The 23,072-nt window shown below is 40.5% G+C and overlaps 1 protein-coding gene across 1 annotated transcript; it reads right to left on the minus strand.

Annotated features, from left to right (window-relative positions):
- Positions 1–8,184: 8,184 nt before the first annotated feature.
- On the minus strand, positions 8,185–20,078 carry KLHL31 (kelch like family member 31). The gene is made up of 3 exons (XM_041477493.1): positions 19,892–20,078; positions 16,311–17,514; positions 8,185–14,516 (listed from the first exon to the last, which is right to left on the minus strand). Exons 2-3 carry the CDS (start codon positions 17,480–17,482, stop codon positions 13,784–13,786), a joined length of 1,905 nt encoding a protein of 634 aa, XP_041333427.1. The 5' UTR covers positions 17,483–17,514; positions 19,892–20,078; the 3' UTR covers positions 8,185–13,783.
- Positions 20,079–23,072: the final 2,994 nt, after the last annotated feature.

A 23,072-nucleotide genomic window follows, 5' to 3' on the forward strand; every position in this document is an offset into this window, starting at 1 on the left:
CTCAAAAAAGTGGTAGAAAATGTAGCATCTTCCTCTGTGAAAATATGCATAAATATATTTTTGTTTTCTCATTCTTCCCATTGGGAAGATTTTTTTATTTTTCAGCCTAGCATTCAGATGAAGGAAGACTCAGCAATCACAGTGTCCATCCATCTGTCCTACTCTAAAAGCTTTGAAACCAACCACAACTCTTTAACATCACGAAGTGACACAGAGCTCAAAGGAATTACAGTAGGATTCATTTCACCTAAGTTTAGACCTCTGTAGTACCAATGTCTTCATCTGAGATAATCCCTTTGGTTGCCCTTACAGTTAGTGGAGCCCAGCTGGCATGTTTAACCATGATTCAAATGACCTGATTTAGATGTCTATTTTAGGGTAGGATGAATCATGGACTAAGAGTGCCTTTCTCTCTTTTCTGCTTCGTTAGGATGACCATCTGAGATAAAGAATAGTGAGATTTTCTGCACGACTTCTGAAGACTGCCTCTACATAAGAAAGGAAATTTAATGAGGCCAAGTTGAAGTGTGTGCTCACCAGCAGTGGTTGTGCCACTCACTGTGGGTATCAGGCTGCGAGACAGAACATGTCCCTTGTCAGGGAGCCCTTCAACTAGATGGTATTTAGAGGTCATGAGAGGAAACATGCTGAAGAAGTACATCTGAGGTGAGGAGAAAGTCATAAAGATCTTTAGGAGAGGTTATTGTGTTGGGCGGGTAAGAAAATAAAACACGAGTTCAAAATAAACCAGGCTTCACCAGGTTTACTGTTTGCAGAATTAAATGATTATTCCCAGGAACTCCCCACATTCTGTGTGCTGTGACTGCTCAGATAAAACAACTTCTAAAATAACCTTTTCAGTATTTAGAGGTCAAGCCCTACCGCTGATCAGCTTATGATGCAATTTAGTAATTTTCCATTTCCAAACGGATAATTTTCAAACACGTGCTTGTGATGCTTTTTCCAAGAAGCACTCTCTCTTCTCTGAAAAAGTAATTGTAAACAACTCATAGCCACCTAATTATTTTCTCTCAAAGTCCTCAGGCCCACTAAGCTCTTGATGATGGTTGAGTGGTTGCTATCCTGAAACTGCTGCCTCGGATTGATTGTTTCTGTTTCCTTTTGCTTTCTACCTCATGGCTACCAGTCCAAGTACTTCTGTTAAGACCTTTTCTTTGTTGAGCACAATGAAAGTGTTAGTCAACACTTCTGCCTGTGTCTATAAAATTTACGGTAATGCAAGTAAATAAATGTGAATATATTACTGTACTAGTTCTGTCCTGAATGTGTGAATATTAGTGGTGTTCCCTCTGAACTGAAGCATCTGGAAGCTGTTACAACAATGTCTCTAAAACACGATGAGACCTGCAAAGTTGCCTGGTTAAGCTGGGCACTCAGTTGTTTGTGGAAGGAGATTGAGAAGCAGAATTGAGCTGTACCTGCAGAAGGGGCAGCCACGGACAACAACAAAAGGAGGAAATAAAACTGAAGAATGTGCCACATCATTTGCTGATCCCTGTGATACCGTTGAATGAAGAGTCACCTTAATAACCTTGGTAGCAATTTGTGCTTTGTCACAGTGACTCTCAGCCTTTTGTAAGGCAGGGTGTTATTCAAGACTGGCCTCAGTGAAAATGCAGTTGCTCCCATAAGCATATTCTTGTCTTAGGATCACTTGTTAATGCATATTTATTTAGTAATTTACTTTCTGGGAGCAATTCAATTCATGTTCACTTTTTCATTATCAGCAAATACTCATTACCCTGTTTTTCAGAAGGCACAAATGAGACAGCAAGTGAGCTAGTTGCTAGCTTAAAGCCATGGAGTGGGTCAGTGAGTCATCAGCAGAGCAGTCTGAATGTCAGGCAGGTTTTGTTTTGTGTTTCATTCCAGCAAAAACAAAAGAATGCAGCCTGGGAGAAAAAGTTCAAAACAAATGAACTGGAACAATCACTCCCAAGCTGATCTTGACCAGAATTTGGTCCAGAGTCCAATGCTGCATGATGATCAGTGAGTGCCAGATCCTCATCTCAACCTCAGAAGCTTTGTTCTCCATAAAACTCTGGCAAGGTTGCTGTCTGTTGTCCATGATACCTCTGTTTGGGTATCCTCATCTTCCTCATAGCACAGTGGAAGGGCTCATGGCCCAGGTGACATCCTTGTTGCCGTCCTCTTGCAGAGGGACCAGAGGTCTTCTGTCATGATATAAATGAACAACTCATCCTTCACCATTTTCCAGTCTGACTGCTTCTGTACATGTCCTTGGTTATTAATACTGACCATTCCTTTGAACTCATTTTACTGGTTTTTTCTGATGTTCTTGAACACATTAATTACCATGTCACCCATAACTCCACATAAGTACAATTTTTGTCCCCATATGCTGAAGAAGGGCCACAAGGCTGCCTTCCCAGGATTTTCTGGCAAAACACAAGTAAGCCAGAGTTAGGAAAATTTGAATGCAGTCTCTAGAGCTACCTGTGTGCACATGTATTTGTTCTGCACTAGCCTGTTAAGACTTGAGAATGTGAACTGTTGATGGACATATTTCAGGTGAATGAAACAAAGCATGAGAGCTTCTAAAATTAAAAGACACAACAGCCTCAAAATGAAACTCCTAGCCAACAAAATTTTCAAGAGCAGAGAAAAACAGGTAATATCAAGATAGAGGCTCTTAAATTAACATGCCTACACGTAGATAAAGATATATATGCTTGCTGTCTATATTTTGATGATGGAGATCAATAGGTCAGTGGAAACCAGTGGTTTGATTCATTTGCCTAAATATTAGTGCCTTTGGACAAATTTAAGAAGTCTGAGATATGCCTGGCACGTAAAACATAAGAGAAACCCTCATCCTTTTGGGATGGCTGGATGCCAGACAGGACACAGGCAGTGCTGGACATTTATGTGTGAATCTTGTTTTGAGCCAATACTGTCAGTAAAGCCTAAGGAGCAACTTGGGTTGTCCTACAGTAGGACTTGTGGGTGACTGAATAAATCACTTCATGTGCCTGCATTGGCTCACCGTGTACCTTTGACTGTACTGCCTGTAACTGAAGGTTTAATATCTAGTACATATATAGATGTCTAAATTTATGCTTCCTGACCTTGGGTTGTCCTCAACCAAGTGTTTCAAAGGACCAGTGGCAGATATGAAAGAATTTAGCTTACACAGCAGCTAATACCTGCAACTCAGCTTCATGACTTGCATGACTGATCTGGCCTTTTTAAGTGGTCTGCCCTTCCAAAGAGATATGATCCTATGGGAATTCTTTGAACACTTACTTCTCATATGAACAGATCCCACTTCTGGGTAGTGACCCAAACTGACACATCTTCCTGCTCTGCTTCTGCTGCATGAACCAGTCTCTTTGCTGTGATTCCCTGCAACAATTTCCATCCAGAAGACAGGTGTATCTTTTGTTTCAAAGGATTTTGTGAGAAGAATTGAAGCTGCTGCTAACATCTTACGGTGTTATTACATAACACCTTAAGAGAGCTCTGCATTGATTTTTAATACAGGATTTGTGATCTTCGCTTTCATTTTTTCAGCTTTGTTAAGATTCCTTTGCAGTCTAAGTGCTGTGCAGTTCACCTGGTCTGCCACATCTGTTCCTCCTTCACAAGAGCTGATCTGTTACTTCTGACAATGTGGCCAAGGTGTCCTTTTGCCAGAACTTGTTTGACACCAGCAATGAAGCAAAGGGACCCTGAAATGCCACTGAGAGCCATTTTGGTAGCTTCAGTGCATTTGCTGTTGTTCCACTGAGTGTGATCTAATGGAAAGCAAAATATTCTTATTATAGCAAACCATAATTCACTGGCTGAACTCTCAAGTGTATGCAGTGACCAGCATAACAGCTTTAGAGCAGCAGCTGGGCCAGGAATCTGTTGGCTGCACCATTCTCCCAGCAACATAGGAAATAACTGTTTTTCCCATCTGCTAAATGTCAGTAATTTAAAAAATGTGTTCATACTGCACTGGGATGAAAGCAAAATATGTTCTTGCAAGAACTTGTCCAGCATTTAGCAGACTGGCTTGGGAAGCTGAAAAGAAACTTAATATTTACCACCTACAAGGGTGGTAAATATTAAGTTATATATTCAAACTGGAAAAGCTCTGACTGAGGAGACTGAAAAACTTTGAGATAGGTCGATGGTGAGATAATGTATCTGCAACATGCAAACCAAGTCCCTGGTGTGAGCCAAAACCATGAAAGATGTATGTCCTCCCCAAACAAGACTATGTCCTTTTCCCTGTGAAGGCAGGGATGGCACTCTCTTGCAGTGACCACAAATTCATTCTGAATCCAACAAATATTTCCCTGATGCTAATGTTGTCAAACCTCATGCACCGTTGTTCACTTTGATTTTAGCAAATGGGAATTTTTTCACCTCATCCTTGTTGAATTGCAGTCTGCTATTTCAGGCTCATGGCACCGGCCTCCTGGGATCATCCAGAGTCTTTACTCCTAGGATGTTTATGGACGATAGATGGACATGCGAGAAGGGGCACCGGGCAGACCACGGCTGAAATACACATTTTTGCATGACGCAATAACTCTTGACTTGAATGTTCTTCCCCTTTTTCACTCGCGTCCCCGGAGCCGCCAGCAGTGCTGGTTGAAAAAAGCACTTGCTGGCTTTCCCTCCGCTTTCCCCCGGTGCTGCCGTCAGCTTCCCAGTGGGACAGCCTTGTCCCGCGGCCGCGGCACGGCCGCCTGCCCGGGCTGGCAGGGACGCGTCGGCCCCGGCGCTGCCGCGGGCCCGGCCCCGGCTGGCCCGGCTCGCCGCCGCGGGGAGCCCGGCGCATCCCCGGCCTCTGGTGCCCTCCAGTGTCTCCTTCCCGGAACAATTCGGGAGTGCAAAACGCTTTAGAGATCCCGCGTAAGAGTGATGAGCCTTCGGGATGCGTGAGCATCAGGTGCCGAATTGAGGATCGAAACTAAATTAACTGGGCAAGCCTTGTGCCATTGACTAAAGGCAAGAAATAGAAGCGCTCAGCTGACGTTAAGCCAGGCTGAGAAAGACAAGCTTTGCTGCGGTCAGTAAAGCAGCATGGTGTTCCTGGTTATCTAAGTAACAATTTGGAGAGTGGCTTTATCAAAGATATTCCCTCCATAACCATTTGCAAAGTTGTTAAAAGGTGGCATTACCCAACACAGAATGAGAAATCGTGATTTGTTCTGTGGCCGCTTTCACTGAAAAGAAGACAAGTTGCAGACTGAAAGACCTTTAATCTGAATTTATCTTCCTTTAGAGAAGTAAATTCAGTAAATTCAGTAAATTTCCCGTTTGGATCAGGATAATCCCATACACAAATAACACAAAACAAAAGCAGCCTGTTAGATTTGACTGTTTCTAATTAAATTCATCATAATTCTGACCCTACTCATCTTAGCTATTCTCACATCACTACAGAATCAGAGTTATGGGACGGGTCAGGTTGAAAGGGACCACAGAGGTTCATCTGGTCCAGCCTCCTGCCTAAGCAAGGTCATCCTAGAGTACCTGGCACAGGATTGTGTCCCGATGATTCTTGAGTGAGGGATACTCTACAGATTCTCTGGGCAACCTGTTACAGTGCGTGGTCACCTACACAGTTCAGTTCTTCCTCATATTCAGGTGGAATTTCTTGTGCTACTTAGGAATTTTACTTATAAAATACATGGTGTCCTTCAAATGAAAAAAGAATATGGTGCCATAGGATTGAGATTTATCTTATAAGCATTCCATGAAAATAAGCAGCACACAATTTACAGGTCTCTACATAGTGGGTTTAAGTTGCTATAATGGACACCATAAATCTATGCAAGACCTAGTGCTAAATTATGGATAATTTACAGAAAACCAGCTTTTGCTAAGTAAATATTTCACTCATATTATTTAACTGTTTTTGAAGGGAAAATATGACATAATAAACTCTAAAATATAACTACAATACAGAAAAATAAGTTTTCTCAAGCCCTTAAGTAACAAAGCAAATAGAAGAAATAAGGGATCCATATAGTTTCTACTTTAATTCATGTTTACTTTAGCAATGCTGGCAAATAATGCATTTGTCAAGACTTGCTTAAAATATTTTTTTCTTTTATATCATAGTCTAATTGTAGTCTAATTCTAGCAGTTTTTATGATACAGACTAATGTCTTGACTCTTCAAAACCATCCTTGAATTTTGAAGCAAAATCTTCCCTTTTGTTTCCTCAAAATCCTCATCACTATCCAAGGCAGCCAGGACTGGTGGATGTATCAGCATACACACAGGTCAGCCATTCACTCTGGACTGCAGTGTGGAAAGCAGAGGGGCAAATAAGTCCCTTTTTCCAGGCTTGACTGAGTGGCCATAGCTGGACACCCAGTGCCATTTGAAATGCTCTGCAGCACCTGGGCTGTCTGCACAAGGGACATTTTAGAAAACTGAGTCCTGACTCCCAGATTTGATGTGCAGGTAAGCACACCCACAGGCAGGCAGTGGCTTTTCAGGTGCCCTAAGGAGCCCAGCTGCTGCTCCAGATGTGCATGGGTCCTGTTCAGAGCCAGCAGGCTCACCTAGCTGCCTTGGCTCTCCCAGCTGTGAGCAACCTGGTTAGAAGAGGAAAATTGCTGTACAGAAAAATTTTTTGGTTTGAACATCATGAGAGAGAAAGGCCTGCCAGCCTGGGATTGCGAGGCTGAGGACTAGGCCTAGGAACTGCAAGCATCCTTGAAAAGTGCAGCCACGGACCTAGATACCAGAGACATCCCAAGGTATCAGGAATAAGTGCAAACCCAAGAGACTGTAATCACACTTCACTGTCTGAGAAAATGGAAAACGACACAGAGATATAAAATTGATGTAAAAAAAAAATCAGAAAACAGAATCATCTATTGTCTGTTAGAGGTGAAAAATAGAAATGAACATAACTTATTAGATTCTCAAAGCAGAATCTCCTACACATACTTAATGTCTCTCTGTTATAAAAGAGACTAAAGTTGTTTCCCTCTGAGAACTCCCCAGCTGAATCCCACATGAACTGTCCATTCTCTTGGATTCAGTGGGAATGCTGGCTGACTCCACACTCTGTGTCATGGATCTGTTTTGAAGGGAAACTCTGTTGTCTTACTGCTTGGATCTTTCTTCCCCTCTTTTGGGGATGGTTGGGTGTCCCCTCCAGGATCAGTCTGTTGCTCCCTTTTGGGCTGGTTTGGCTTCTTCTTAAGTCTGGCTAATTTGCTGAATGTAAATATTATATATATTAAGCATATTTACTGTTATATTATTGTTGATCAGTTTGTTTCAGTGGCAATCTCTAGTACTTGTAGTACACCTACTCTACTTGGCTGTTGCTGCCCTTGGGTATACTACCATACTGCTTGATGCTAGTGTTTATTGACATCATACTATTGACTGATATTATTGATAGCTGGTAATAATTGTAATAGCTTGACATTCACATTCATTCATATTCATTCGTATTCATTCATATTAATTCATATTCATATTCACTTTATTAGTCTTCATATTGGCTGTAATAACTATTGGTATACTTGCTGGCAGTGATCTTTGTGGTAATCTGTAATGGAGTAGAAAATTTTAGAGGATAAAGTCTCTGTGTCCTTTTGTATGATGGAATCTTAGGAACCCAACAGTCATGACCTCTGCACAGCCACAGACCAGGTAACCCTTCAGGTTGTGACCTATAGAATCACACTTTGAACCAAGTCCTTGATGTCACAACACAGGGAACAATTTTTGACATCTCAAACCCTCTCATCTGTGGCACAACTTAATTGCTCTTCAGAATCTGGACTAATTTTTTTTCCTTGAAATTTAGATGTTTTTATTTTTGGTACTGTTAGCCATACAATCCAAATGAAAATATATTCAGTTGCTAGTCAGACATCTGATTTATCATCACTTCTTGTTAGTCATTTTGATTGCAACAAAAGACTGTGAAGTTAATTGTAAAAAAGCAAGTTGTTGTCTTTGTTATAAAATGGAAAAAATAAAAGTGGCTCCAGTGTCACATTGTGCAGGTTATTGTGAAGGTGGTTTGATAGCCTGGGTGTAACAAACATTCCAGTTGGCTGATATGAAAGCAAGGATCAGCGCAGGGCTCAGAAAACAAAGCATATTTCAACTGCAACCAGGCATTTGTCAGAAAGGCAGTCTCGCAGTTTCCAACTGATTTTACAATAATTTGTTTGTGCCATGTGTCAACAGTTTTATTTAAAGCACACAATGAAAAATACCAACATGCTGTTTTCCTCTTAATGACAACTTGCTGCACTACAAATTTCAGTTTTTAAGTAGTAACATTCTCACATTACAGTTACAGATTTTTTTCTGTTGTATTATGTTCCCTTGTGTTATCACAGTCCATCTTTAAAGTGTACATTTAGAAAACCCTTCTGTATAAGCAATCTAACACTTATAAGCCAGGAAAATGCTTTATACAAATAAGTTATATTTTTAACTTTTCTTGTCAATAAAGGAACTGATAAGACTGCAATTAGAGTAACAACATCTTCCTTTCACAGTGTATCTAAATGTGTGTGTTCCCATTCTTACCAACAGAAATTGCCTACAAGTTTATTAATTGCCTATATTGTTATTGAAAATTTTCATTGAGACAAGTATGTCTTTTGCATGGTAAAACTTATCTGGTATTAACCAAATTTCTCACACCAGCTGTATAGAATTGCATGTGTGTTCCTTTATTCTTTAGGGAACTTCTGGGAACAGAGCTCTGTGCAGGGTCACACTTGCAAATGAGCACCAGCAACTAATTTCTTAACAAGGTTGTGGGTTTGATCCCCATACAGTCCATTCACTTAAAAGTTGGACTCTGTGATCCTTACGGGTCCCTTCCAACTCAGAATATTCTGTGATTCTGTGATGTTTCACCTTTTTTTATCCAGCAGGCATTTCAGAATGTGTCCTTTTCTTTATTGTAGCCACCAGCAATGAGATTTTTATAGATTCACAGCTGAGCTTTTATGTACTGTTCACATCTGTGCATCTTCTTTGGTGCTCTGATAGTCACTCAGTTATGGATAAGAAAAGAGAAACTAAAAGACACAAGAGATCTTCCTTTTTCAAGGAGAAGTCAAAGTATAAATCAGTGCATTACACTGTGCTAACACTCATTACAATGAGTACTTATACAAAGCAAATCTTTGACAAAAGAGAAGATTAGTTGTAAAAAGGTCAAGAACCTACAGTAGGACTACTGGCTCCAATTGCAGGTGAATTCAGACTTTGAAAATGATCTCCCAGCTTGGCTAAACAGATAAAATGGACTGAAAATTCTGTTCAACTGAGAATTGAAGTTACAGACAATTGAAAATTGATCTTTGCTTTTCATCAGAAAGATGATGAAAATCTCAGTAGTGGAACATAAGCAAAGCTGCTTATGGAAAGGTATGTGTTGAAGTAGATGCTCCTTTCTAGCACATTTTTCTCAAATATCCTTGAGGACTGGGAACAAAATCTTAGTTTGCTTATGGTTCTAAGTGACTCCATTTTAGCTTTTCCATGGACACCTCCCATCCTGTGTGTTGCACAAAAAAAACAAAAACCAAACCTTTGGAGTATATATGGGATTTCATTGAGCAGCCATTCCAAGGAAATATTATCCTTACAGGGTAGTGGAGTCTCAAAAAATGCCAGGTGCTGGTATGGTAAGTGAATGGTGATGTTGAGGATCAGTCTAACACCCTCATGTTGGCTTTAATTAGACATTGATGTTTGCCTGCTCATGGATTTAGTTCTTATATTTTATTTTTCCAAATATAAATCCTTGGGAGCAACTTCTGTAGCAGAAGTCCCACTGAATGCAAGAAGGTATGCATGCTTATACAACTATTTGTGTGACTGCTGGGTTTGCAACTAGAATTACCAAGCCCAGCTGCTAAGGAAAAACTGCTCCTAAACCCAGTATGATTTGGTAAGAGTTAGAACTGTGAGATAAACTAATCTAGGTTTCAGGATAATAGAAATGTTCTTACTCAGTCATTTCATTCATTGCATCCTTTTTTTCTGCAAGAACTGCTATTTAAAATCTCAACAAAGCACTTTTCAATACCTCACTGAGCTTAGTTGATGCTACTTTTGCCTGCTTCCCTCTTTGAAGGATTCAAGTTTACTGGACTCTTGACTGATCCACAGATTATCTTGGAGGTTCACTTCAAGAAGAGATTAAATGATCATGATCTCGTCTTGATTAAGAACTAAACACAACATCTTCCTTTCAGCACAACTTTCCAACAGTAAGTTTATCCCTCACAATCTCTAACACACTCTCCCATACAACTAAACAGTCAGGAATAAACAAGAAAACAAACCCTTGCAAACTGCTTCTCTCACAGACTGAAGAACAGTTATTTTTCAGATCTGAATTTGAAGCACAGGTGTCAAGTATAAAATGCATGGGTGTTTTATACAGAATTTTGAGGATAACAGCTTATATTAATTTGTGTTGTTTGGTTGGTTTTTTTCGTACTACTAGTACAGCATTAAAGAAGATCCCTGTAGTGCTTTAACAGTCTGCATCTCATACAGTTGGAAGTCCTCTGCTCTACTTAATATTACCATATACAGTACTTCCTTGCACTTTAAAACTTCTTTTTGGTATACACAGTATTTCAAGTTCAACTGAGATGTCACTATTAAACATGTAGAGATCGAATATATGGTACCAGACAATGAAAGAACATCCCGTAAAACAGAACACACAAGTAATTTTCACAGTTCTAACAAAAGAAGGTCATACATAAAATGTCACAAATAGCTCAGTACATAGCATGATTCAACATAATATTAAGTCCAGCTAATAGTGTCACATATTAAGGGCCAAATCCTGGCTCAATGTGCAGTTGAAACCTAAACAGATGTTTACAGAAAATAATGTAAAGCCAACCTGTAGTGTTATATTGGTAACAATACAATTTGTTAATCTACCTAAGATTTTTGGCCTGAAGTATGTGCTAACTTGTGCTACAGAAGGAACACACGGCCAGTGGTATTTGGCTCCTGTCCTAGGACATGTCTTCATGGATTTGTCATGGCCAAGGGCACTGGAGGCAGAGGAGCAGTCTTCCTTCTGGGTATGACACTTTTATCTACTGTTCTGCCAGAATTTGGCCAAGAGTTCAAAATCCTGTACATCTTATTCAGCAGTCCCATTGAAGTAAATGGAAACTTTTTTGTGAGTAAGATGAAAAGGATTTGGCCCCCAAAGTTTTTAACCCTTTAAGTAGTAAGAGAGAAGTTTCATTGCACTTAGCCCATCATTCATAAATAATTTACTACTCAAAACCAAGATGGTTGTTGATGTACATGAAGTGCTAGCTCATAAACAGGAAAGCATGCAGCAATGTCTGACTATTCATGGCATTTTGGAACTGAATTCTTAAAGGGAAAAAGAGATACTTGCATATGGCAATTCTATCCAATGTATGTTTGAGGCCATAATATTGTTTTTTCAATTCATAAATACAACCTTATGGATACATTATAAAAACTAAGTAACTACACCATGAATACAGTTATAATTGAATTTGTACAGGTGTCTTCATTGGACCAGACAGATTAAAAAAATTACAAGAAAATATTGGAATAGATGGCTATTTCTAAAGAACTTCCTAAATGAATTCATATGGAACATGTGGTCATGACTTGGGAAAAGAGAAGTTTTTTCTCCCCTTCAGGAAAAGCTTTTGCTGATTGGAATGGGCAAGAACAGAATTTTCATACTTAAAGTAAGAGTACTCTGTTACACTGTTCCACATTTGTTATTATTTGAATTACACAGAGTAGAGAACAAATATATGCCAATTAAATGAATCAAAATTATATGACAGTGCTACTCTGACCACAAGTCATCGATGGCAGTGTATGCTAATAATATGCAGCACTCAAAAATACGATGTGAAATTTAAAACTGTGTAGTCAGGATGCAAAGATGAACTCTAAGTTAGAACTGGAAAATAGGACCGAGTACCATGGAGTTTAATCCCAACCGACACAGTGAATTACTTCATCTCTAATACCATGTCACACTCATGCTGATCCTCAATATGCAGCTTTAACAAAGCTACAAAGAGCTTGGGTCTTGAAAATGTTTGTCTCGACAACATCTGCACTGACAGACAATTTTATAGTGTTCCCTTTTTGCAAATGAGATAAAAATTTGTCTGCCTTATAAGTGTTGCTGCTAAGAGCATGGCTTCTCATTGGCACTGAAGCCTGGAGGTGTCAATGATAACCTGAGGAAACTGAATGTGAAGCCTCCATGAATAGGTTAAGGTGAGGGCCCTTCTGGTTATAATAAATCATTTTAATTCCTTGTATTCCCTCTTTCCTCCCCAAAAGAAGGATGCAGACATTTTGTGCTGATGTAGACATTTTGTGCTGACAGCAGTCCTTTGGTATCAAATCTTCACGGGACATGATGGGCTGCATATCCCTTTGGTTATGGGAATAGGATGAAGTTACATGCTTAATTCCCTCACCTCTTGCTGAAATCAGGAAGAAAAGTTCTTGGAGGCAAACTAAGATGAGTGAAGACTCCTGGGAAAACTTCAACATAAAGAGCTTTAGTCTAGCCTTTGGAATAATATGACTGAAATCTCCATATAAAGGGCTCGATGAAGGCTTCAGAAGGAGATGCATAATGGTATGCCCAGGAGAAGGTTACTTTGGGTGTTATTGTGCCTACACCTGGCAAAAAAAGGTGTTAAGGTACCTCTTTATTTCTACTAAGGAAGTTTTCCCACGATTTCCTGTTTTCCACACAAATTCTAAAGGGCAGATCCTGAAGTTTTTATTCCATCTTTGTTCCTATTTCCACTGGTTATTTGCTGGAGTAATGTAAAGGAGCTTGCTCTGTGCATCTTCCCCATGTTCAGATGCCATTAGCCCTTGGTGTCTCCTGGCATGAACTCACCTTCCAGGTTTTCCACCTGGAATGAGAGGGGTGTCTCCCTGGCATGAGGAGGAGGATGAGGTGATGTTCCCTGGTCTACACAGAGGTCAGGAGAGCCATCTGGCAATGAGGCTGGCCCATAATGCTTATGAAAGCTAAAGTATTTTGTGGATTGAGACCTTGAAAGCCATGTCACAGCATTGATACAGGAATTAAAGGGTTTCATGGCAGAAGATGAGGAACTCTTTCTACCTTCTGAAGGAGAAAATGCTTTGAGAGGTTTTGGGAATACCACCATGCCAAAAGGAAAGTATGCATATGCTATGTGTGGTATTTTTGGTTTGCCCTTTTTTTCCCTTCTGTTTGTGAAAATAGAAAATGCTTAGAAAAGAACAAAACTGATCAATGTTATGATGACATGGCACATTTCTGATCTACATTATTTAGTCATATTGGACTTTCATTTTGGGTTCTGAAAGTGTTTAAAAATTAGTATTAAAAGGCCTCATAGCAATCTTCTGAAGCAAGTTTATCTCAATTTTACAGGTAAGAAAACCAAGGCATAAAGAAATTAAATTATTTGCCACAGATAGTATAGTAAGTCAGTGGCAAAGTCAGGAAGAGAATGAAATTCTGTGGTTATGGGTTAACTCTCTTTTCCTGCTAAGAAAATTGATCTTATCCCTAATGTGCTGTTTCATGCCACCTGTACTAAAGTTCATGAAAACTGGCCAGTTTGTACTGTTACAAAGCACATTTGCAAAGCCAATGATTTTTTTTTTTCTATATAAGCACAAAAATTCTACTTAAAGGGTTAATTATATTGCCGTGCTGGTAAACATTTTTACTTATTGCTGGTTAGACCTGTCTTTAGATACTGACTGGGACAGAAGAGACTGAGCTGGCCCTGGACTCCCTCGTCTTGGTGTTGGGCATGGATATAGTACAACAAGATACGCCCACAGTGGCCTCGGGCAGCTCATCTTCCTCTGTCCATTCATTGAGATCTGGGTTATAGCACTGAATGCATTTCTTATACTTTTTCTCTATTTCATTCCAGCCACCCACTAAGTAAATTTTCCCGTTGAGGGTGGAGGCACCGGCCGTGCTAACTCCGGTTTGAAGTGGCGCCACGTAATTCCACTGGCCCGTGTATGGGCTGTAACGCTCCACAGGGAGAACATCGACCCTTTCCGCTCGCCCCCCCAGCTGAGACCCACCCATGACGTAGACCCTCTCCAGAAGGGACACTGCGCAGTGCCAGCCCCTTGGGGTGCTGAGGCTGGCCTTATCCTGCCAGCTATCTTTGCTGGGGTCGTACATGCACACCGAGCGAGAGTAAGCGTTATTGATGTAACCTCCCGTGACCAGGATCTGGCCATCCACCACCGCGCTGGCATGGCAGCACCGGGGCACCTCCAGCGGGGCCTTCATCTGCCACTGATTAGTTGCAGGCACGTAGCACTCGACAGAGGAGAGGCAGCCCTCGGAGTTGCGGCCTCCCACTGCGAAGAGGAGGCCATTGAACACGTTCAGGCTGAAGTGGGTGCGCCGCTGATTCATGTTCGCTAAGTGAATCCAGCTGTTGAAACGAGGGTCATATCTGAAAAGATTCAAAAAAGAAGGTAACAGTCTTACTTACTGCTCTTACTCCTAAATTATACAGGACTCCTATGCCACTGCTGCAAGCAAAGTTGCTAGAATTTCAGTTAGTTATTTAGCCTATTAAAAGTCAGCATAATGAAACTGGTATTCCTGATTAAATTTCAAAATAAATTTAGCTTTTGATTGGAGAAAAAATATTTTTGTATCATTCCAACCTGGTATTATTTTAAAGAAGTAAATCTGATTCTTCTGTAATTTGATTTTTTATGATAATCTCATTAGAATACTGGTAAGAGATAATTTCAAGACACAAAAGAAATTTTAGAAGTTCTTTTGCAATTTAGACCCACAGCAAAGATGTCTAAATTTACTCAGAGAGTTTTTAAAAACTTTAGGTTGTGATTTATACTTGCATCCTCTTAATGCTTTCTAAATGGTGAGTATACTTTCCTTGCCACTCCTATGGAGTAAGTTTTATGTGGAAAGAGCATCTGTGCTTTCTAACACCACTGCTATCTGAAATAACATTCTTTGTCCTTGACATTTAAATGACCAACTTTGAAATAGGAAATGGCAAATTATGACTCCTGAAGATGCTACGTGAGGTGCATTAGTGGACCCACACACTTCTGTTGCATGCTGAGGGGACCAGAGAACCACATGAGAAAAAGACTATGGGAAAGTAAATACTAATTATCATTCAGCATTGTCATCTTCAAGTCCACAGACATACTGATGGGACTTGACATGCTCAAGGTTAAGGGCACAATGAGGATTCCCCCACCTCCTCCCTGCAACCAAGGTCTGCACTGAGGACACAACTCCTTGTGACAATGTGAGGCATAGCTTAAGGGCAGAAGGTCAAGAGAGCAGATATTTTTCTGACAAAGTAGATTACACAATAAAAGTGATTTAGAGAATGTTTCTCATTCATTAACTTTGGGTACTGGTTGGTGTCCTCAGGAGAAGCAGACTGTTCCTTCTGGGAGAAGAAAAGGAAGCACTGGTAGGACTGTGGCTGTGTAATGCCATTGCATGTCCATAGTCTGTTAGTAGATAAAAGGCAGATAAAAGTTTTCCCACCCCCAGCCTTTGCTTCAAGCTACTGTGCACTGCCAGCTTTTAGGCTGAACTATTTAAAAACTACTACTGCTCATGTGACATTGCATGTCAGTGCGTGCACTCTTCTGACCTTGCTATCACCAGTGCAGTCTCGGATGACTATAGATAGGAACTGCAAAATTTTAGAAGCAAGGTATTATTTGGGGTACACTGTAAAAGACAGCCTTCAAGCAATGGTACCATTGTTTTTAAACTCGTGATAATGATAATAATAATAATAATAAAAATAGAGGATATGAAATTCAATACAAAAGCTGTTGAAAATATGGTGAATGGTGAATAGAAAGTGAAGGCTATAATACCTAAAAGGTGTTTTTCCAAATTTTCTGTGAGGCATCAAAAGCTTTTGAAAATTTGAATAGTTTTCTTAGATCATCCCATGACTTCCTATTTATGTTCCTATCTATTTCCATCACTTGGAATAACTTTTCTCAGTTTTTCCTCATTTCTCAGTGTGCATGTGTAACCATGGTGAAATTTTTTGCATAACTTCAGTTGTATATTTCTGTTAATTCTAAGTTTAATATAGAACAGCATCTATACCTCCCATATATTGTCCCCTTTTTCTTTATCCAAGTGGTTCATGTTGCATGACACAAGCCAGTTTAGTCCATCTACCTGCCTTCTATGGAATAGATACCTACGTCCCTTTTAAAAAAGTAACAGTTACCTGCAGAAATTGCTGACTGCATGCTTGGCTTGGTTCCTGGCATCATTCTGGTCTTCCCCACCAGCCACATAGAGAAATCCATCCATCACTGTGACACACTGATTAAAACTTTTAGCAGGCATTTCACTTAGCTTCTTCCATCCATTTTCAGGGTCTCTGTATAAGATGTCTCTGCTAAGAGACTTTTCTGTTAAAGCGGGGCGTCCCCCAACAGTAACTAAGACTCTGAAACCTCCACGGATCCTTGTTCTTCTGGACTGAAGTGTATTCTGGTGATAGGGAAGCAAGTGATAGTTCATGGCATCCACTAGGAGCTTATGGCAGTCTGCATCTTGCATCATTCTTGGCACAGTTTGAACATAATTGACAAGGTCTTGGGCTGAGATGGTACCAAAACGGATGTTACTTAAGAGGTTGGCAGCAAACTTTACTCTTTTTTGGTCAAATTCCAGCCATTTTATTGCAATCTGGAATGCAACAATTTCAGAAGGCAACTGTAAGTCATCATCTGCAAGTAGTTCATTAATCTGATCAAAAGTAAGTTTTAGGAACTGATCAGTTTCTGAAAATTCAATGAAGTTGTCTTTAATAAATTTGTGCGCTGCTTCCTTTGTTGTTTTTAGTCCATATGTTTCTGCAATATTGGCAATGTACATACAGTTCTCAACACTGATTTCTTGGGCTAGAAAATCACAGCACATCTTTGTAAGGGTGTGAATCTGTAGATAAATTGCTGTGGAAATAATACTACCTATTGTGTAAAGTGAGAGAGTAAGTTTTCCAGTGTAAGCATAGGTGATAACAGTAGCTAGACCCACTGGGGACACATCATTGAGGTCCACTCTTTGAGTGGATGGATCTTTCTTTAAGATGTTGTGAAAGTATTCACTGCTTGAAGCCATTACTACCTTATGAACATTGAATGATTTGGTTTTGGTACTGATAGTCAAGTCACAAAGGAAATTTTCTTGTCTCATTTTGCTTAGACCTTCCAAGAGGTTTGGGCAGTATGATGGGTCGGAAACCTCAGATGAGATGCAGCTGAAACCATTTCCTCCTTCCAAGAGTCCATTCAAGCCATTTAGTTTACTGAGGGGGCCATCTTCCACAATGATAGTTGTTTCGTTGACATCTGCTTTGTTCTTTTTCACATTCTTCTTCTTAGGGGCCATGACTGCAATGAAATATTACAGCCAAGCACTTGCTAAAAATAAAATTAAACACCACAGTTGTGAAATTTAATAGCTGAGTGATTATGCAACAAATCTAATCTTTGTCAATATGTGTAATGCACAAAACTAAACACATAGGATAATCTGTTTTCCTAAGTTCTAGGTTGCAGCATGGCTGCTTATTAATAACAATCAATACTCCAACGGTGAAGAATATACCTACAAGTAATTCAGTAACTCCTTTTTGTTTTAAATAACAAGATCATAAATTAACATTCACCTATTATCACCACAGTCAGAGAGTTAAATTCTCTAAATGGGTTTGCCAGAGTTTGCCATTAGAGAATGGCAAATCCATTCTCTAAATGGGTTTGCCAAATTCTACGCTCTGGCAAACCCACTTAGAGAGTTTATATAATAAAGTAATATATTTAGTTAGAATTTAACTTTATATAATAAATGTATATATTTATTTAAATTAGACAGGTTCTAGACCTGAATTCATTAGCCTGAAGCATAGGAAAGATATGGGCCCCTGACTTTGTTCACCCTTACTTCAGAGCTACAGACTTACAGGTGAGTTCAGAACTTGAGCAGGAAACACTAAGACTGGGAAAAATTCTTAAAGAAACAAAAGCCAGACATAAAGAGAAAGAGGATTGTAATATGATGTCATATTGATTTTAGATTTAAGTCCTGCTTTAAACTGCTTCCAGGTTGTTGTAACTTTTAGTTTTATAGACTGTGTTCTATTTCCTGTGTCAGATGTGCAAATACTTTCTGCTCATAGCATACTTTGATCGCTTTTCAGTATCAGTAATTTGAAATCTATAATCCCACTTTTAAGATTTTGTGGAGATTTAGGGAGATGTCTAACTTCTACTTGAAAAAATGTCACCCAAACTCTATCAGGATTTGTTATTTTAAACAAGTTCTGCATATGGGAAGGTAAGAATCAGTCCCATAGTTATGTTAGAACACATATTTAAATTATATATATCGGCTCTAGGTGAACTCTCAATGAAATAAAGAGCCACTTTTTTTGTCAGATGAGATATGAGACAGCCCCTAGTATCAAAGGAGTTACTTTGAACAAATACATATATGTGAAAATATACTTGAAGGAAAGCACTGATCTTCAATAACACAATTTAAACAGAATTGTGGAGACCAGCATTCAAATAGATTCAAACATAGCATTTATCTCAAGTATTGATTTTAAAACAATTTACACATGCTAATTTTCTTTGTGATCCTTGCAGTCATAAAAACTTGACCATGAAAAAAGGTTAATTAATGATAAATCAAATGACTGGTTTATTGTAGATAATTAAATAAAAAAAAACTTCAGTAATATTTCAATCTAGAATCTCAGCACATCATTCCTTCCTTAAGCACAGAGCATGTAACAAAATGGTAATTTAATTATAGAAAGGAATGGTTGCTGCCTGTGAGCACCAGCAGTTTTTTGCCGCTGCTGCTGGGTGACGGCCATGTGCAGAGCAGGCGAGGGAGAGGGCCATGTGTGCCCGGAGTGTCAGTGTCAGCCTGTGCTGACGTGAGCTGTGATCCCTGATATGCCAGTGTGCCAGCACAGGGGTCAGCTGCTGCCCGGCTCCCCCGCTCTGGCTGCATTCCAGGCCTGCATCTGTTGAGACCTATCAGAGTCACCTCCCAAAATAGCAACCTCCCAGCAGCTTGCCATTTTAAGACAGGTTCAGTTGAAGGTATAGCTGGTGTTTTAGTATACTTGGCTGTTTAACACAACTTTTGTTGCAAAAACCCTATGATGTTGCAAGTGTCGCGTATATTTGTTGGCATGAAAAAGAAGCAAAACAAAACTTTTGGATAACTTTGTATGTTAGACACATAGAGCTTTGCATATTAATAATCACAATTTTAAAGCTGGCGAGGGCATATTCTTTCGGCAGCCTTATCTGTTTGTTCTAAGTAGTTTTAGAGACTTGTAACTTAAAATTTTTAAAACATGTAGCACTTAATATTTATTGTCTCATTGCATCATTGCAGAGCTCATTTAAGTACAACATTTTAAGCCCTCTTTTCAAAAATGCTCACTATCCAAAGTTTTTCCCTGACAAATGCTTTTTCATCAGCAGAAATTTCACAAGCTAGCTTAGCATACAAGCACTGTAACTGATGGGACATGCAAACCTACTGAAACAAATCAAACAATCCTATAATAAAAACAAGTTACTGAACTTTGAAAACCCTGAGCGATTTGGTTTTCTATGATTGTTTGCTTTCACCTACTTTATTTTAGCTTAAGTACCAGTCATGCCAAAGGACACTTGGGGTCTCAAAACAATGCATTATACCAACCAGCCTCCCCCCTGCTTTAAAATGCCACCTTTTAAAAACTATCAAAGTGAGGAGTTAAAAACTTCTTACCCTCCTCAGAAAGATACTGTCCTAGAGCTGTCCGTGAAAATGCCTCTTCCTTGGAAAATGCGAGCACAGAAAGAGAGGAATTGTGGGGAAAAAAGAGTGAGAAAGATCAGAGGCCACTTAAGTCCCAGCTCACTGGCTTTCAGTGAGGCACTTCGCTGTCACAGTGAGCAAGAGAGACCGGAGCCTGTGCTCGGGTGCTCTTTAAAATGACCCCTCCTCTCCATGCCTTGCTCCCTGCCTCTGCCCAGCCACAGGAGCTCAGCTTCCCTCGGCTGCCTGGCCACTGGAAATCAGGAGGACAAGCCTGGATCCTGCAAATGCACAGGTACAGGGGATGAAAGGGAGGGGAAGGTGGAGATGACTACAGCAGATAATAACTGCCTCAGGTAAGTGTAAGGTGAACAACTGGGTTCCCCAGCTCCCAGCTGGGAGCCTGGGTGACAGCCCTGTGGTTAGGGAAGGGCACAGGTTTAGACTGGACATAGGGAAGATGCTTTATGAGGGTGGTGAGGCACTGGAACAGGATGCACAGAGAAGCTGTGGATGTCCCATTCCTGGAAGTGTTCAACACCAGGTCTAGCAGAAGACATCTCATGGCAGGGGGCTTGCAACTACATGGTCTTTGAAGGTCCCAACAAAACCCATTCCATGATTATTATTATTCTATGACCTAAAATAACCCACAGAAAACACCATGGAAATTCTGTCACTTTACACTTTCTTAGATTTTCCATGCTTAACTCCAGGTAGAGAAAAGGAGACCAGCTGATGGGGATTCTGTCATGTTCTGTTTTGTGGAGTTAGGTCACTGCTTCCATAAAGACCTGCCTCAGCTTTCAAAGATTATGGCTTGCATCCTGATACAATTTCAGAGATGTGAACTTTGATCTTCTGTCTCTCGTGTGTGTCCTGACTTGGGGATTATACCATACACTGGAATAATTTTATTTCTGCATCCTTGTCAGGCAACCTCAGGAATAATAAAAAGCCAAACCTTCACATCCCTGGAGAATTTCATCCCATGGGAGAGATAAAAAGAGTGCAAGTGTCTGCATGGGAAGGGAAGAGTACTGGGGGAAGTGGAAGTCTGAGAACAGGAAGATTTTCTCTTGGCTGTGCTTTGTATAATGCTTAATCATACAGATTTATTTGGCTGCCTTCAGGCTCAGATGGGCTTTTACAACAACCGCTGCAAAGTAACACTTGTCATTTTGAACTAAAGGGCATCACTGTGTGAGTGGAGCTACATCACAAGGTAAGAATGAAAAAACAGAATAGGAAATTAGTCAGTCAAATGTGTGAAATGAGACTGGAAGAGAGTGACATAAGGCTCAGCCCTCCCAACAGCAGCAAGATGATCAGCTTTCCTTTTGAAAAATAGGGCCACAGCTATGAAAAACTAAGGACAAAGCCTCATTTTCACAGAATCGTGGAATACTAGGTTGGAAGGAATACCAAGGATCACCTGGTCCCACCTTTCTTGGCAAAAGCATTGTCTTGACCACATGGCCCAGCACCCTCTTCAGGCAAATCTTGCAAGTGTCCAGCCTTGAGGAATCCACCACTTAGTTCCCTGGGGATATTATATTCTCATTGTGAAAAATTTTTCTCTTGTGTCAAATCATAATCTCAGTAATTTGTAGCCATCCTCCTTCACCTTTTCCTTGTGATTTCCTGTAAAAAGAGAGTCTCCATCTACTATGTTGTTGTGGTTTGACACTGGCCAAATGCCAGGCACCCACAAGAGTCACTTGCTCACCCTGCCCTGCTACAGCTGGGCAGAGGAGACAAAAATAACGAAGGTTTCATGAGTGAGATAAGGACCAGGAATAATATTTCAAAGGCAAACCAATCTCAACTTAAGTCGCAAAGTGAATTCATTGCTAACAAAATCAGAGGAGGATAATGAGAAGTAAAGCACTTAAAACACTGTTTCCAGCCCCCCAGCCCCTCCCTCCTTCCCACTGACAGTGCAGGAAGACAGGGTGTGGGGGTTTTGGTCAATTCATCACCCGAGGTTTTCTTCTGCTGCTCAGGGAGAGGAGTCCTTCCCCTGTGAGGTTGTGGCTTCACATGGGAGACAGTTCTCTGTGAATTTCTCTGCCATGGTTTTCTTCTGATAAGCAGCAGCCCTCCCAAAACTGCTGCAATGTGAGTCCCTCCCACGGGCCCACAGCCTCCCAAACCTGCTGTAACATGGGTCACTCTTCCACGGGGTGCAGTCCTCCAAGGACAGGCTCCTCCAGCCTGGAAGCAAGGGCTCTCTCCATTCAGGTCTTCCTCGGGAGGAGGATCACAGCCTCCTCCAGGCATCCACCTGCTCTGGCATGGGCACCTCCCCCATGGACTGCAGGTGGATCACTGCATCCCCCATGGATCCCCATGGGCTGCAGGTGGATCTTCAAATGCATTAATCTGAATGTATTGGGTAATCAACCAGTAATGCCTTTAGGAAGGATGAAATTCCTTATGCAGACAGGAGGTAACTGTGAAAGCATACTGAATTTCAGTGGGAACCGCAGTCTTTTCAAAAAAAAGAGATGGAAAAAAAAGGTGGTTTTTTTTAAGCTGGTGAATTAATGTAAAAAAATGTTAGGAACAAATGCACAGGGCTTAATTTCACAGAGGTGGCTCTGAGTTACTGCGTTCAGCAAGGCACTCAGCCCCAGGGGGTCACTCAGACCTCCCCCTGTACTTGATCATTTCCTCCCACTTCCTTGCCTAGTTTTGCCAGTCAAGCCTCATTGATCCATCCCTGGAAATTCTACCAGGCTCTTCTCCTGAGCTCAAACAAAGCCTATTCCTCTTTCTGGTTTCAATCCTTCCTTGGAAACTCCCTAAGCACTGGAAGTAGGGCATAGGGAGGTCCTTAAAGGTCAGAAGAGAGTTTGCAAGCCTTCAGCAGAGCTCATGGTACAACAGATCCCTTGAGCATGTAGTGTCAGAGAAATTTTTGGAGCAATATTTGTGTGTATGTCAAGCCCACTTCTTCCTAAGAGGAGTCATGCATCAATGCCAAACAAACAAATCCTTGTAATAAGCAACATTATTGCTAGTTTTGAAGGACTGAGTAAACCTGGGAATTCTTTCCTCTTGAGTTATGACAAGCAATACAAAAAATACATCAGTTAGGTCTGGGCTAAAAATATTTTTCTTGTTCTATTGAGATTTTAAATATTGT

This window comes from Pyrgilauda ruficollis, unplaced genomic scaffold (genome assembly GCF_017590135.1).
Source record: "Pyrgilauda ruficollis isolate IOZ18807 unplaced genomic scaffold, ASM1759013v1 scaffold40, whole genome shotgun sequence".
In the NCBI taxonomy this organism is placed as follows: domain Eukaryota; kingdom Metazoa; phylum Chordata; class Aves; order Passeriformes; family Passeridae; genus Pyrgilauda; species Pyrgilauda ruficollis.